Below are 15,239 nucleotides of genomic sequence, written 5' to 3'. Positions count from 1 at the left end.
AGTGAGAGAGGAAAAAATCTGTTAAAATGCATGGATACAAAGATAGGTATTTTAGCAAACATGGTACAAGGCAATGATCAGTTTCTCATATATCTGTTAATGCAAAATAAACAATTTTGGGGTAAAGTATCCCAGCAAAGATAAACCAGTCACCTTTTAGGTTAATTTAAGACAGAGATGGGGAACTTCATGGACCATATAAGGCCCAGGAAATCATTTGCTAAGGCAATACTGATGTAATATGATTTTGTGGTCCCCTTATTTTAAGGAGGCTTCTGTTCTGACAATAAGTCAGTGATTCTAGATTTTCTGACTCAGTAAACTCCCATACCCAATCTGTCTGATTCTGATCACTCCTCAATCAGACAGCTTCTGGCCTCAGGAAACTCCCACAGATCAAACTCCTGAAACAATTGTGAATAATACCACTTCTCAATCAATTGCTGATTGATAATCTGGTCAGTAATAATCTTGTCAGTGAGAACCAAATTCCTGGGACTACTCCCTAACCCTACCCTTGAGCCATAGAATTAGAATATCTATGATTGAAGCTGGATAACTGCATCTCCTTGCTTCAGTTTCTCTGCTGAATTCCCTTACAATTCAGCCTGCTTCATAATGGCGTTACTATTGCAATAAAACTTTGCCCCTTGGCTAAAAATATGGGTTCAAGCCTGCAAATTCTTTTTTTTATTATAGCTTTTTATTTATAAAACATATATGGGTAATTTTTCAGGTGCAAAACCTGACCCTTGCAAACCTTCTGTTCCAACTTTTCTCCTCCTTCCCCCCACCCCTTCCCCTAGATGGCAAGTAGACTAATACATGTTAAATATGTTAAAGTATATGTTAAACACAACATATGTATACATGTCCATACAGTTATTTTAAACCTGCAAATTCTTTTGAAACACCTTGTGACACTGGTCTGAGATCCCAAACTTTTGGGATAGCCCCTTCCCAACCTCAACAAGACTGCTGACAACAATGAGATGAAGGGGAGGTACACTGCCTGAGTTCCAGAAGTTAATAATTTTGTATGGACTGAATGATGTTATAAAAATTCAAATGGCCCTTGGCATAAAAAAAGGTTCCCCACACACACAGCCCTTATTTAAGAGGTCAGACAATCATATTGACTTAATATGGTCATGTAATGCTGTGTTCTTAGTTCTTAAATGAAAAACCCAAATGGGGTCACGAATAATTGGATAAGACTAAATGCCAACATTGACTTAGAATCATGAATCATTTACTGCTACCAACCTAAGGTCTTGGGCTAAGGGTTTCCTGCAGTCCATTGGCCAAATACAGTGAGTATTTTTGTATGACTGGCAAGCTAAGAATGATTTTTATCCTTAAAAGATTTTTAAAGAAAAACAGGTAGTCTGATTTGACCCTTGGACCATAGTTTACTGACCTTCTGGGCTAAATCATCTAGAATATACACTACTCCTCACAGTTAGTTTCATAGCACACTTTCAAGTCAGTTTTTTAGGGTGTGATAAAATGCTTTTCAACAGATGCAAGATTCCTTCTTGAAGGTGAAAGCCTTATTTTATGCAGGTAAGCAATTGTCAACAGAATCCAATAATGTCCAACATGGGAAATCATTCTTACTAGGGTCTTTCGATCCAAACACTTCTAGCTATCCAGTCTATTTGCAGACAACTAACAAATTGTTAATTTTTTTTTAACTGTGTGGCAAGAGATAATTCAGGAATCCTTTATTTATATCACCTGTGCAAGTCACAATCTCTGCATTTCAGTTTCCTCATCTATAAAATGATGAACTAAAGTTAAATAGCTTCTTAAGTTCCTTCCAGTTTTAGAACTATCCCAGATCCCCAATAAGTTAACTTATTAAAAATAAGGTTTTTTTTTCTATTTCTAATCTCGGAATATTCACAATTCAACTTTTCCTGCCCACTAGATATTTCTATGCATTTTGTGTCATTGTCTTTTTTTTTCCATTTTAGATTAAATTATATTTCGCTGTTTACCCCCAAAAAATATGTGTGCTTTCCATTATCTAGCTTCAACTGAATTACAAAAATTTTATCCAAGACCCTCTCTCCAATGAGAATTCTAAGTTCCTCTATGGTCAATGATTTTTTTAGATGTCTACACATTTGTGTTTTCTTTCTCTGTGTTCTTCCCTCCTTCTCCCTTCTCTCTCTCTCTCTCTCTCTCTCTCTTATAAATCTTCCACAGATAGATAATTTCATCAATGTGGGTGCTCCTTCCAAGAAGCCTTCATGATTCAGGATTTCATGAATGTTAGTTCTCTCTCCCTTCTTTCTCATCTAAGAGGATTTTTGTCCATGTCTTTCCATAAAGTCTCTACAAGTTATCTGCCCAACACAATGAAGCCCTTTCTCTAAATCAGAGAGTTTTAATCTTTTGAGGGGTCATAGACCCTTTTGGCAGTCTGATGAGGCTTATGGACCCCATCTTGTAATAAAATTTTTAAATGCACAAAATAAAATATGTAGGATTAAAAAAGGAAACTAATTATATTGGGAGGGGGGAAGATATTTTTTTCCATGCAAGTTCATGAAATCTAACCACAGATCCATGGACCCCAGATTAAGAATCCCTTCTCTAAGTGTTTGAACAATTTCTTGAGGACTAGGACAGTACTTAGATTGTTAAATTGTTATCCTTTGCCCTTGTTTCAAGACTGATCTACCTACTTTTCAACTCATGTATTTTCTGGGTGATGACTTTTACACCTCTCTTCACATACAAGTTATTGTTGGAAAGATACTGCAAATCATTTATGTTCTCCATGCACTTCTCCAGTGCCCTGTGGACCATGTGAAATTTTGGTTCTCTGTTTCCATATGAATTTCAATCATATATCACCATAAAAACAGAGACAGAACGACAGAGAGAAGAGAGAGATAGAGAGAGATAAAGAAAGACTGAGACAAAGATAGAAACAGAAAAAGAGAAAGTGACTTGCCTGAGGCCATATTCTCAGTATGGGTCACAGGAAGGATATGAACCAGGAATTTCTTCATTTTGATTCTTTATCCACTAAATCATGCTGTTTATCACACATAATAAAATACTCTCACATACAACATACATACACAAAATACTTTTTAACTAAACTGAATTCAACAAGCATTTCTTAACTGCCTGCTTTATGGCAGACACTGCTACTCACAGACAGAATTAAGGTGGCTCTTGTCCTCAAGAAGCTTACTTTTTACTGAGTACTGTGTTATAATCAATCATTTACCAAGCATATTTTAATGCCTTATAACCCTATGCCTTAGGATACAATAATCAAAAACTAAATCATCTCTGCCCTCAAGGAGCTTACATTCTACTCAAATTCAATCTAGTTGACGCTCTTCCTCCTCTCTTACAACTATAGTACTCTGTCCTCATTTTTCATAAGCTCAATTCACTGAAACTCCCATCATTTAGTGGCTAACCTTCCAATAAAGAGTCTTTCCAGGTTTAGCGAGGTTGGATCTCCTTACATCATACTATAGATAGCCAATTATAATAGAAGACTTTCCAGTTTAGTAGGTATCACGAGAATTTGGACTGCATTGCTACAGTCTTCAAGAATGGAAGGTTACTTCTAATACGTGACTATAATATAATACTCAGTAGATTATTATGGGCAGGAACTATTTTCATTTTGTCTCTGTATCTTTATGTATTATCACAGTGCTTTGTATTGGATAAACTAAGATTTTATAAAAATCAGAGGATTGTAGATTTAGAACTTTTGAAATCATCTAGTCTCAATCTCTTAATTTTATAGATGGGAAAACTCAAGCCTGGAGATATTAAGTGATTTGCTTAAGATATACAAATATTAAATGACAGAATTAGTTTGAGAACCTTGGTCTTCTGATTTCAAATACATTATTGTTTTCACTGTATTTAAAAATCATCAACACCAGTACAGTTACATCAAAAACACCACATATTCAGACAGAAGCTATTGTTGATCAGAGGATAAATAAGTAATGTATCATACATAATCTAAGACAAAAAAATTTCCCCCATCAGCTACTTCTAATTTATTTCAGTTTTATTTCAAAGCAAGTTATAGAAGTATGCAAAACACTATGCTTTCTCCTTCCTATTATAGGGTTTTTAATTTTGGAATTGTAACTTATTTTCCTTTTTAATTTGAGAAAAATGTCTTTCATTTGAGTTATAACTATTTCTGTCTACCAAAAATATAGACATTTACACATCTAAAGTTCCTCATAGAGGGTTTAAAAGCAAAGAGTGAAGAAGTTTAATTGCCAAATATTCAGAAATAAATTAAAACATAAATTATTGGCAATATCAAAATAACTTTTCTAATGTAAGGAGAAAATTATTTTTCACCTAAATAACCTAACCTACACAAAGGTTCTTCAACAATGACAATTTATTTCAAAGACAAAACAAAAAGCTGGTCATCTACCCCAAGCCTCAGGCAGTCACCCCATTTTTCTTGCCCTTTGCAGTATTGAACAATATTCCATAGAGACCTTTAGTCTTGGATCAATTTCCCTCTACTCAGCCACTGTGAAGCCACCTCTGTTCCCTCTGTCAAATCCCTCTTCAATATATGCTTATTGTTATGGGCCAGAATTCTGAACTTGAAACAAGATGTTAAATCAGTTGAATTGATAAAGACAATGGTAGTTCAGTACATGTACTTAGTACTTAATATAGTTCTACAAGATTCATACCTATGATAAGAGATCATATAAGCTCGGACAAACTCAGCCAGAATCAGAACTGGAAGAGACCATGGTGGTGGTCCTCCTGCCTCCCCCACAGAAATCATGATACATTCAGGAGGACCTCAAGAAAGCTGGCCCGGGCCCCAGGCAAAGAGATAATAAAGGATTTGGACTTTAACCCCTGGCTACTCGTGTGGTGATTACTGAACTGAAAGGAAGGCTGCCCCCAGAGACTCCAGGAAACCAAACCAAAAGAACATCACAGCTTCTTTTGAACATCATCATGAAGCACTTTCCATAGATAAAAGCCCTAAGAATGAGCTCAAGAACTCAATGTGCCATTAATGCCTGATTAGCCAAGGTGACTTAATTAAAAGGGCACTGGATTGGGAACAGAAGGACCTTAGTTCCAATCCTAGCTCTAGAAAGTTATTACTCATGTTATATTGGCAAGTCACTTTTACTCTTCAGGTCTCTCATTTTTCCTCACAAGTCAGAAGAACGTCAAAGACAAGGGAGAAAAAATAACTTAAATATACAAAATATTTACAGCAGGACTTCTTGCAATGGTAAAGAACTGGACATAAAATAGAATGGATAAACAAGTTATGGTAAGATAAAATGTGTTAAAAAGAAATTAAGAATGTGATAGACACAAAGAATCATGGGATGACTTAAAAAGAGTAAACAGAACCAGCTGATTCCAAAAATGTAAATGGAAAGAACAAAAAGCTAAAATTGAATGCATAATGGTCTGGAGAAGAGATGAAAGAATGTATCTATTTCATTTCTTTGCAGTGGTGGGCTACTATGAGTATGGAATACTCATGTTCCATATATAACTTGATATAATATCACATTCAGTTAATTTATTGGCTAGTTTTGCTAAACTGCTCTTTTTCTTTATTTTTCTTTGTTACAAAGGCTAATTCTATGGATAAGAAAGGGGTTGACATACATGAGAAAAAAGATGTAAGAATGAAAGATATGCATGAAAATTGAAAATATAATATGAAAAATGAAGGAGTTTTTTTCTACTATTCTATGAATCTAGCCAGATGTAAATTAAACAGATGTTAGATAAATCATGGAAGCCAGAACTTTCCTTTGGCCCCCATATTCCTTTGAACTTTCTTCTCAAGCCTTCCAAAAGGAGCTATTTGTTGTTCAATGTTCTCCAGACCTAGAACATGACAGTAATGGGCAAGGGTAAGAGTTCCAACAAATATTTATTGATAGACTGGCTGATGGACATTAATTATTCTAGTCATTAGCACAGGAATTGGATACAAACATTCCTGTCAACTTTTCCCTTTGTGATAATCAATAATCCTTCTTCTACAGATTCTGGATTCTATTGTCCATGTTGAATCTAAGATATGAACAAGTAGTTTAATTCTAGGCTCTTAAGGTAAATATATCTATGAATCAATAGTCTTTTCCTTTCATTAAATATGTTGGAGGAAATTTATTCATGTAATCCCCAGGATTCAGGACCTGCCAGAATTTTATTCTACTATTCAACAACATTTATTAAGTTTCAACCACATGCAAGATATTAGGCAACTCTGTATCCCTTAACTGGCTAGCAAGTGTCTAGCATATAGTAGATGATTAATAAATGTCTTTTGATTGATTGGGGATCCAAAGATCTATATCAGATCCTGTACGGAAGATGCTTAAAGTCTAATAAAAGAACTGCTACAGGTATAAATTTACCAGATGGAAAAATAGCTAGCACTAATTTTGATCACTATAGAATCTAAGAAGACATTTGTGGTGCTTGAAACACTTTCAATTCACTCCTCTTCATAAATGTCAAAATAGAAGTGCTTTCATCATGGGTTTTTTTTTTTTTTACTACAAGCCTTATACCTGGATTACAGCAAATGAGCCTTGCAGACTCATTAGTTCAAATTCAAGCAATATCACATATGACTGGGAAAGGGCATAGACTTCCTATAGGACTACACTCTAAGAATTATAGAAGAGCTCATCCCTACAGATCAAATTCTCATAAGTCATTTTCCAGGTTAAATTTTACTTCAAACCAACAATGAAAGTTTCATAACAAAAATATGTCAAAATCCCAGATAATAGGCCAAACTTCCTTCAAGCTATACTCAAAACCACAAAATTCCTGAACAATGAAAGAGTGATTGTCATAATGGAATTTGGTCCATGGTTCCAAACAAGGCTGCTAGGTAATGGATAGAGTACTGGACCTGGAGTCAAGAAGACGTATCTTCCCGAGTTCAAATCTGCTCTTAGACATTTACTAGCTATGTGATCCTAGACAAATCACTTTACCCTGTTTACCTCAGTTCCTCATCTGTAAAATGATCTGGAGAAGGAAATGACAAACCACTTCAGTATCTTTGCTAAGAAAACCCCACCCAAGTCAGGGCCAGACTTAACATGTGAATATTGTGCACATGGATAAAAGACTTGGACTGAGCCGAATTGCATGACTTGGTCTTGGACTAGCCTATAAAAATGACCATACCTTGACATTAGGGTAGCTCATAAAGCCACTGGAGATAATATTGGGCAAGATAGGGTGTATTAAAGACAGATTTTAAAGTAATCTGTTGGCTTTAAGATTGAAGCAGCTGGTATAGGGGATAGACTACTATTCTTAGAATCAGGAAGACCTGCCTTTGGATCCTTCATCACTTATCTAGTTATGTGACCCTGATCAAGCTACCTAACAGAGGTTAACAGAACCTTAACAAAAGTGGGCCTTACTTGTCTTACTATAAAATAAAGATAATAAATGAGTTAATATATATAAAACTTTTTCAAACTTCAATTTTCAAACTTCAAATTACTATATGTTAAGAAATTATGAATATGAATAATTCAGAAAAGCATATATTTCCAAAAATGTTTCAAGGAAAAATACAAACTTGATTTTTTGTGAAAAATAATGTTAGAAATAGTAGAAATAAACAGTAAAAATAATGGTAGAAATGGAATTTTAAGGATTTTAGGATCATAGGAAAAGAAATTTAAAGCTGGAAGACTCCTTAGAACCCATAATGCCTAAATCCCTCCTTTTATACAAAATAAGGAATCTGAGAACTTGAAGTCATGTGACTTTCCTGTCCAATCTTAAATATGTAGTAAAGGAAAACCAAATCTATGGAAACCATAGTTAATGGCTGATAATCTAGAAACTACTAAATCATCAGCATCAAATCCTATTTCATTTCAATGTATACCTATTGTATGCAAAACATTCTTATGGATGTTTAAGTTTGTCTGCTCAAAGAAAACCCAAGTTATCTAAGTAATGTAGTAGACTGAGTACCAGTCTACTGTACCAGGGTCAGATAACTAGAATGTATGACCCCTTGCTTGGGGTCATACATTCTAGTTATCTGTTCCGGGTTACTCACTTAACCTCTTTCTGCCTTGTTCTCCTCACCTGTAAAATAGGGATAATAATAGCACCTACTTTCCAAAATTGTTTTGAGGATCAAATGAGATATTTGTAAAGAGCTTAACACTGTAGTGGTAGGTCTTTAATAAAAGTTTGTTTCGGTCCTTCCTTCTTTTTCAGAAGATAGCTAAAAAGACATTATATTTCAAATCTCAGCTTGAGTCTGCACTACACTAATGGTAAAAACAAATGTGTGGATGGAAAACATTATTTATATGTATAGAATTATTAGTGCTTGGACTTGGGATGAAAATTATTCATTTGTCTTGTCTTATTGCAAACCTAGTACTTTTTTCTGATGCAACTTAAAGACCATTTCCTTCCTTTTGCTACTTTCTAACTTAATGATTAGAATGTTACCTGTTAACTCCTAAACCTAACTTTCTAATTTGCCTATTTCTCTTGTCACCTTCTTTCTAGTCCCACCATTCACAAATTCTTTCTCCCTTCTTCCATAACAAGTCTTATAAGCACTATCTCCACAATATGTTTCCTCTCCATTCCCTTCTCTACATTTATATGGCTATCATCCTAGTTCAGTCCCATAACCAACTTCAATAGCCTCCAAAAAATTGGTCTCACAGCCTCAAATCTCTTCTCTTTCCATTCCATCCTCCACACAGCTGCCATAATGTTATTCCTAAAGCACAGCTCCAACAATGTCAGTCTTCTCCTTAATAAATTCAGGTGGCTTCCTATTACCACTAGAATTAAATTCAGATTCTTCTATTTAGTCTCTAAGGTCCTTCACAAGTTGGCTTCAGCCTTTACTCCCTTCCTGCACTTTCTGGTCCCACTCAAACTGACTTTTTTGCTTTTCCTGATGCAGAACATATCATCTCCTCTATCCCTTTTTCTGTGAACAAGGTATGTCATGCCTGGAATACACTTCCTCTCCTCTTGTTATAATTATTCATTATTATCATTACTAATAATAATGGTCAGCATTTATCTAACAATTTAAGATTTGCAAAGCTTAATGAGCTTATATTCTCCCATCCAATAACACTTTAAAATCAGGCTGTTACTACTTCCCAACAGCTAAGTAGTCCTTGATATGACACATAGAACAGTCTTCCTCATAAACTTTGTTCTTTCCCCCTTTTAAGGATATCATATCAATGCCAATCAGACTCTTTATTCCTTTCCTTTTTTATTGTTCTTTCTTGCATATTTTTTCATCAGTTCCCTTTCCAGTCTTTTGATTACAAAATTATTAGGTTGACAAAATTTAAAATTAAAATAGGCTACCAACTTTAATTTAATTAAATGTTTGAAAACTTATCAGATATTATTTTGGTGATTTCTTTCCATTTTTTTTTTCTTGTGGTTTGAAATAAGGCATTTTTGACTAGCACACTGCACCCTGGCTATATCATGCATCTCATCAGAATGAAAATGTTATTTTATTAAATAAACAGCACACAGGCTCAATCCAATCACAACTAAATAAGACAGAGTAATAGTCCATTGAGTAATTTGCTTTTGGGAGGAAACATAATTTTTTTCTCAGAGGAAAAGGGGAAAATAAAGGTGGGATCTAAGGAGTATCAAGGATGTGTATTGAGATGCTGAGGTTGTCTTAAAAGACATTCTAGGAAAATCGAGTTCCCCTGTTATGGTTGACAATAGGAAAAGGATAGACTGTTTTAGCAGTTCCTGAGAAATAACTGGTCTAGCCCACAAGCTGATCCAGAATACCCATCAGTTCTTATATATTATTCCCAATATTGTTTTGCCAATGCCATTTCTTCTTTAGCCTATGCAAACCAGGAAGTATAATATACCATTTTTGCCAGCTGCTCTGATAAAGATTCTAAGGTTAATGCATGGGTTGTATAAATTCATAGAGAACAGGAGAAGAGAGAATGGTTATAAGAATCTGTTCTTAAATGACACAAATTGCAGTAATCTGACTCCAGGAACAACAGAGATGAACACACACACACACACACACACACACACACACACACCTTCATTTTTTAAAAGGAAGAAATAAATTTCTATAAAAATGAAATGGACCTTCTACTCTACCCTCTAAAAACAACCCCTTCATAATCCAGCCACTTCTTCCTTTCCAGTCTTCTTACACTTTATTTCCCTTCACTATATGATCCAGGGATACTAGACTTACTTGTACCCTCTCTTTTTAGAGATAACTTCCATCCCTGCCTGGAATGATCCCCTTTCTCACTTTTGCTTCCTGGTTTCCTTTAAGATTCTTCTTAAGTTCCACCTTCTGCAAGAGTACTTTCCTACTTGTCAGTGCTTATGTCTTTCTACTTCTGTTTATTCTGTTTTTCTTTTGCAACATGATTAATTTGGACATTCTGGTTCTGCTAAAGTAATCTATGTGACCTTGAATCATTTCTCTGGATGGACTTTAGTTTCCTCTTCTGTCAAATATAAGAATTAGACCAGTTAATATTTAGGTTTCTTTCAATTTGAAATCTAGAATCTTTTATCAATCCAGGAATAGAAAGCAGGAAAGCTCAATAATTATGATATGAAATTTTATTTGGTGATAAGAAAGTGGTTGAGAATTATGGAAAACATTGTAGAATTAAATAATTACTTAAAGTCTGATACTTGTCAACTTTGAAGACCTGTATCACTGGCATATTATTATATTCTTGGACATATGATTATATTTTGTATAATATATATTATATATATTATTATATTCTTGAGTATCTTTTTAAGATAATACCACCAATGGAATAAAATTAAGTCAACTTTGAAGACCTGTATCACTGGCATATTATTATATTCTTGGACATATGATTATATTTTGTATAATATATATTATTATATTCTTGAGTATCTTTTTAAGATAATACCACCAATGGAATAAAATTAAAATTCTATTCAATATGAATAGTCCCACTCTTTCATGCTTGTTATCAAAGGCTTAAACTGAACTACCATAAAACAAAAGCAGGATTCATTCTATTCAATGTTTTTTTCAAAGTGAATACAGGGGAAGAGGGGAGGTTGTTCTGATATTGGTCATTAATACAAGATCGTCACCTCTCTTCCAACTTCTGGGCACTTCAATGTGCCCCACCTTGCTTACCTTTGCTTACTTTGCTCCTTTCTATTCTGGCCATGAACTTTCTCTCCTACATAGTACCAACCTTGAACAGGTCATAATTCATTTCTAAAATTAACTAAGAAACAGGGTGTTCTTCTCATTCTCTTTTTTTCTTTCAGATTCACCTTCTTAACTTAATGATCTGGAGCATGGGAAGGGGATTTAAGATGGCATTCAGAATTGTCATGGGCTAAAAGTTTCAAAACTATCAGAGTCTAAGCTTCTCCAGGAATAAAAAGAAAGTTAATTTAGTTATTTCCTGATAACCATGGTCTTACCCAGGCAAAATGGCAGTTTGTGGCTGGTAAAATATGCTCTGTATCTTTTTTTTTTCCTCATATGAATTTTTACATTTAAAAAACTAAGCTGATAGCACAGTTTTAAAAATCTTGATATCCTGATTAAGAATAGTAGATAATTACTGCAAGGCACTTTACACCTTACAAAGCCCTAGAATCTCCTTTTGTCCTCACACAGGCCTGTCAGATAGCTATTCCCATTTTTAAAACCAAGAATACTGATGTTTAAAGTTAAATGTGGGCTACTAAACGGTTTCATTTTAGAAAAAAACTATATTAAAAATTGTTTTCCCTTGTTAACCAATGACAATCATTTTATCCCAATGTGCTACTGCTACTGAAACAATAATATGTCATAATGTACAATAAAGATATGATGGCCATATATGCAAACCTTTAACATTTTAATATTTTGCTTTAAAAGATAAGATAAAAGATTGATGTTTTTTAAAAAAATTAGCTTCCTTGATTTTTTTTTAAATTCTAAACCTTAATTGGGGGATGGAGGGAGATTCAAACCGTCTAAACCAGACTAAGTGTATTTGCAAAGTATTTTCCCACCTGGTTCTCCTGAAATTAAACACATAAATGTGCTGTTTAAAATGACAAATTTTAACAGGGCTGGGCAAGAAATAATTTCATCTGTTTCAGCATTTACCAAGCAATTATTTTTTGCTGCCTAAAGTGCTGTTTCATTCTCTATTGCTTCGAGGAAAGCACACCCAAGTATTATTTCGGCATTTCCCAAACATCCCAGATAGGTTTAAACACCGCCCTCCTCTCCCCCCCCACCAACATCTTAAAACACAAAAAGCTTCCTGGTTTTAGGTTATGCCCTAGGTCCCAACATATCTGATGATCATTTACACAAATGAAAAAAAAAATACAACCGATAATGGGAAAGTGTACAATCTAGATTATGTGGTTAGGAGAGAAGGTGATATTTTCTAGAATTAATTTGCAAACGAAAAATGAAGCTCTCTAGTCTCTGGAACTAACAGGACTAGAGAGTTTTGAGATATTGAAAAAAATACTCCACCACTCCTCCCTTTCCATGAAGAGTTTCCACTGTGGGAAAATATAAATTAGGCCAGTGATTCTCAAAGTGTTCTTCAAGGAACCGGAAGGACCTCCGAAATTATTTCAGGAGATGTTCAAAATAAAAAATACTTGAGTTTAAATTTCCAAACAACTATCAATAGATTATAACTCAGATAAGCAAAAGCAGGGGAGGGGAAGTCCTCAGTAATTTTTAAGAGAATAAAAAAGTCCTCAAAAGAGTTTAAACGCAGAAGGAGCCTCTGAGAACAGGAACAGAAGAATCTTCTTTTTGAAGTTTCAGTCATTACACGAACTGATGCTGAGTGAAATGAGCAGGACCAGGAGATCATTATATACTTCAACAACAATACTATATGATGACCAGTTCTGATGGACCAGGCCATCCTCAGCAACGAAATCAACCAAATCATTTCCAAAGGAGCAGTAATGAACTGAACCAGCTATGCCCAGAAAAAGAACTCTGGGAGATGACTAAAAACCATTACATTGAATTCCCAATCCCTATATTTATGCACACCTGCATTTTTGATTTCCTTCACAAGCTAATTGTACAATATTTCAGAGTCTGATTCTTTTTGTACAGCAAAATAACGTTTTGGTCATGTATACTTATTGTGTATCTAATTTATATTTTAATATATTTAACATCTACTGGTCATCCTGCCATCTAGGGGAGGGGGTGGGGGGGTAAGAGGTGAAAAATTGGAACAAGAGGTTTGGCAATTATTAATGCTGTAAAGTTACCCATGCATATATCCTGTAAATAAAAGGCTATTAAAAAAAAAAATGAAGTTTCAGTCATAAAACCAGAAAAGGAGATTGGAAAGACTGGCAGGAACCTATAAACCTCCAAGAAATATAATCCAAGAGTTAACAGCGAACATTTTTCACAAGTTCCTCATTTCTCAAAAGGGCTTCTCAAAGTTTACGTATTCTTATGAAGTTTCAGTCATAAAACCAGAAAAGGAGATTGGAAAGACTGGCAGGAACCTATAAATCTCCAAGAAATATAATCCAAGAGTTAACAGCGAACATTTTTCACAAGTTCCTCATTTCTCAAAAGGGCTTCTCAAAGTTTACGTATTCTTCGAAACAGTTAGCGGATTTGGTTCTTAAAGCCAAATTATTTTGATTATTAAAGTATTACCCCTGCGCCTACCCCCAATCTCGGTACCTTCATCCCTTACTGTAGGAGCCCAAAATGCCCCTAATTCCCAGTTGAAGATGAAGAATCAAAAGATGCTCTTAGGAGCGGTGGCCGCTGGACATCCTGCGGGCGAGCTGGGGAAAGAGATGAACACAGACGCTTAGTTTACCTGCAGCATCCAGCAGAGCCAAAGGACCAGGCACCGGAGGAGGAGGAGGCTGCATCCTCCACCGCCCTCCTGGGCTTCAGGGGCGGTCCGAGCCCCAGCCTGTGGCACGGGGTGCACTGGCTCCGCGGCCGAGAGGTCAGCGCCCTCTGGAGCGGCTCTCCACAACTGGGCTGCTGGGACCCAGCCAGTTCCGGACTAATTCCCTCCAAGGTTGGGAGGAGGGCTCTCACTGCTTGCCCTAAGGGAGGATACGCTTAGTCTTCGCGGCTTCAGCGGCTGCATTTATCCTCTGTTTAGTCCCGGGGCACTCCTCCTTTCTCTTCCCCTCCCTTTTTCTCCCCTCTCCACTTCTCGCTTATGCTGTTGCTGCAGAAAACCTTAGGGAGGAGAGCAGGCAATGGAAGGAAGGAAACGCGAGTCTATGATGTTGGTCCCAGCGCGGGGATTTTACTACTTCCTAACCATTCTTTACTTCAAATCCACTTCCCTTCTCATTCATTCAACTCCACCCCTGAAAGGGAGCCCTGTTCTGCTCATCAAGTCGGTTTGGGATCCTGGAATAACCTAAGGAAAGAGTGGAGTAAGTCTTCTCTGATAGCTGTGAGGATAGAACTTAATTACCGGGGTTACGCAGACCAGTTGAGTGAGCCAGACCAGCACTCATATTGCTCGCTACCGTATGTCAAGCACTCAGTGCCACCTATTTTGAGACCTTCTAGCCCTTCAGGAGAGCCAAGTAATGATCGTTTATGCAGGATCGTGTAAACGACATTATCTCCCAGAGTAAAATTACTGGGTGATTTGATGAAGGAAGAAAAAAATAGGGAGATGGGGAAAGAAAGAAGGAAATGAGACAAGTATGGCAGCCACAGTAAAAGTTTTTGAAAGTGCCATGTTCTACTAGATAGAAATCTTGCCTGTGACATACACCAGCTCTGTCACCTGTGGGCAAATAATTTATTCTCCCACAGCCTCAGCATCTTCAGCTATAAAAAAGGGATAATAATGCCCTTAGTATCTATCATAAGGCAGCTCAGGTGGCGCAGTGAGTGCTGGACCTGGAGTCAGGAAGAACCATTTTCGTGAGTTCAAATTTGGCCTCAGCCCCTTGCGTTTGCCTCAGTTTCCCTCTCTGTAAAAATGAGCTGGAAAAGGAAATGGCAAACCTCAAAAAATGTAAGGAAGAATTGAGCATTACAATATCTATCTTACAAGGTGGTTCTGAAGAAATAATGCACATTGCAAACTTAAAAGCAATTTATGAGTCTTTTTTAAAATTATAGATAAAAATAAGGAGTCCTGTTTTGTCTAGAG

General features: G+C 35.9%; 1 protein-coding gene across 1 annotated transcript in view; it reads right to left on the bottom strand.

Moving 5' to 3' along the window:
- The window catches only part of TMEM255B (transmembrane protein 255B), a 118,373-nt gene extending 104,016 nt beyond the window's left edge, over window positions 1–14,357 (bottom strand). The window contains exon 1 of the mRNA XM_031958756.1: window positions 13,926–14,357. Within this exon, the coding sequence (XP_031814616.1) occupies window positions 13,926–13,980 (55 nt within the window). The 5' untranslated portion in view covers window positions 13,981–14,357. The remainder of the gene's footprint in view (window positions 1–13,925) is intronic.
- Window positions 14,358–15,239: the final 882 nt, after the last annotated feature.

The sequence above is a fragment of the Sarcophilus harrisii genome, chromosome 3, assembly GCF_902635505.1.
Source record: "Sarcophilus harrisii chromosome 3, mSarHar1.11, whole genome shotgun sequence".
NCBI lineage: Eukaryota > Metazoa > Chordata > Mammalia > Dasyuromorphia > Dasyuridae > Sarcophilus > Sarcophilus harrisii.
This window is presented reverse-complemented; position numbering and strand designations above follow the sequence as displayed.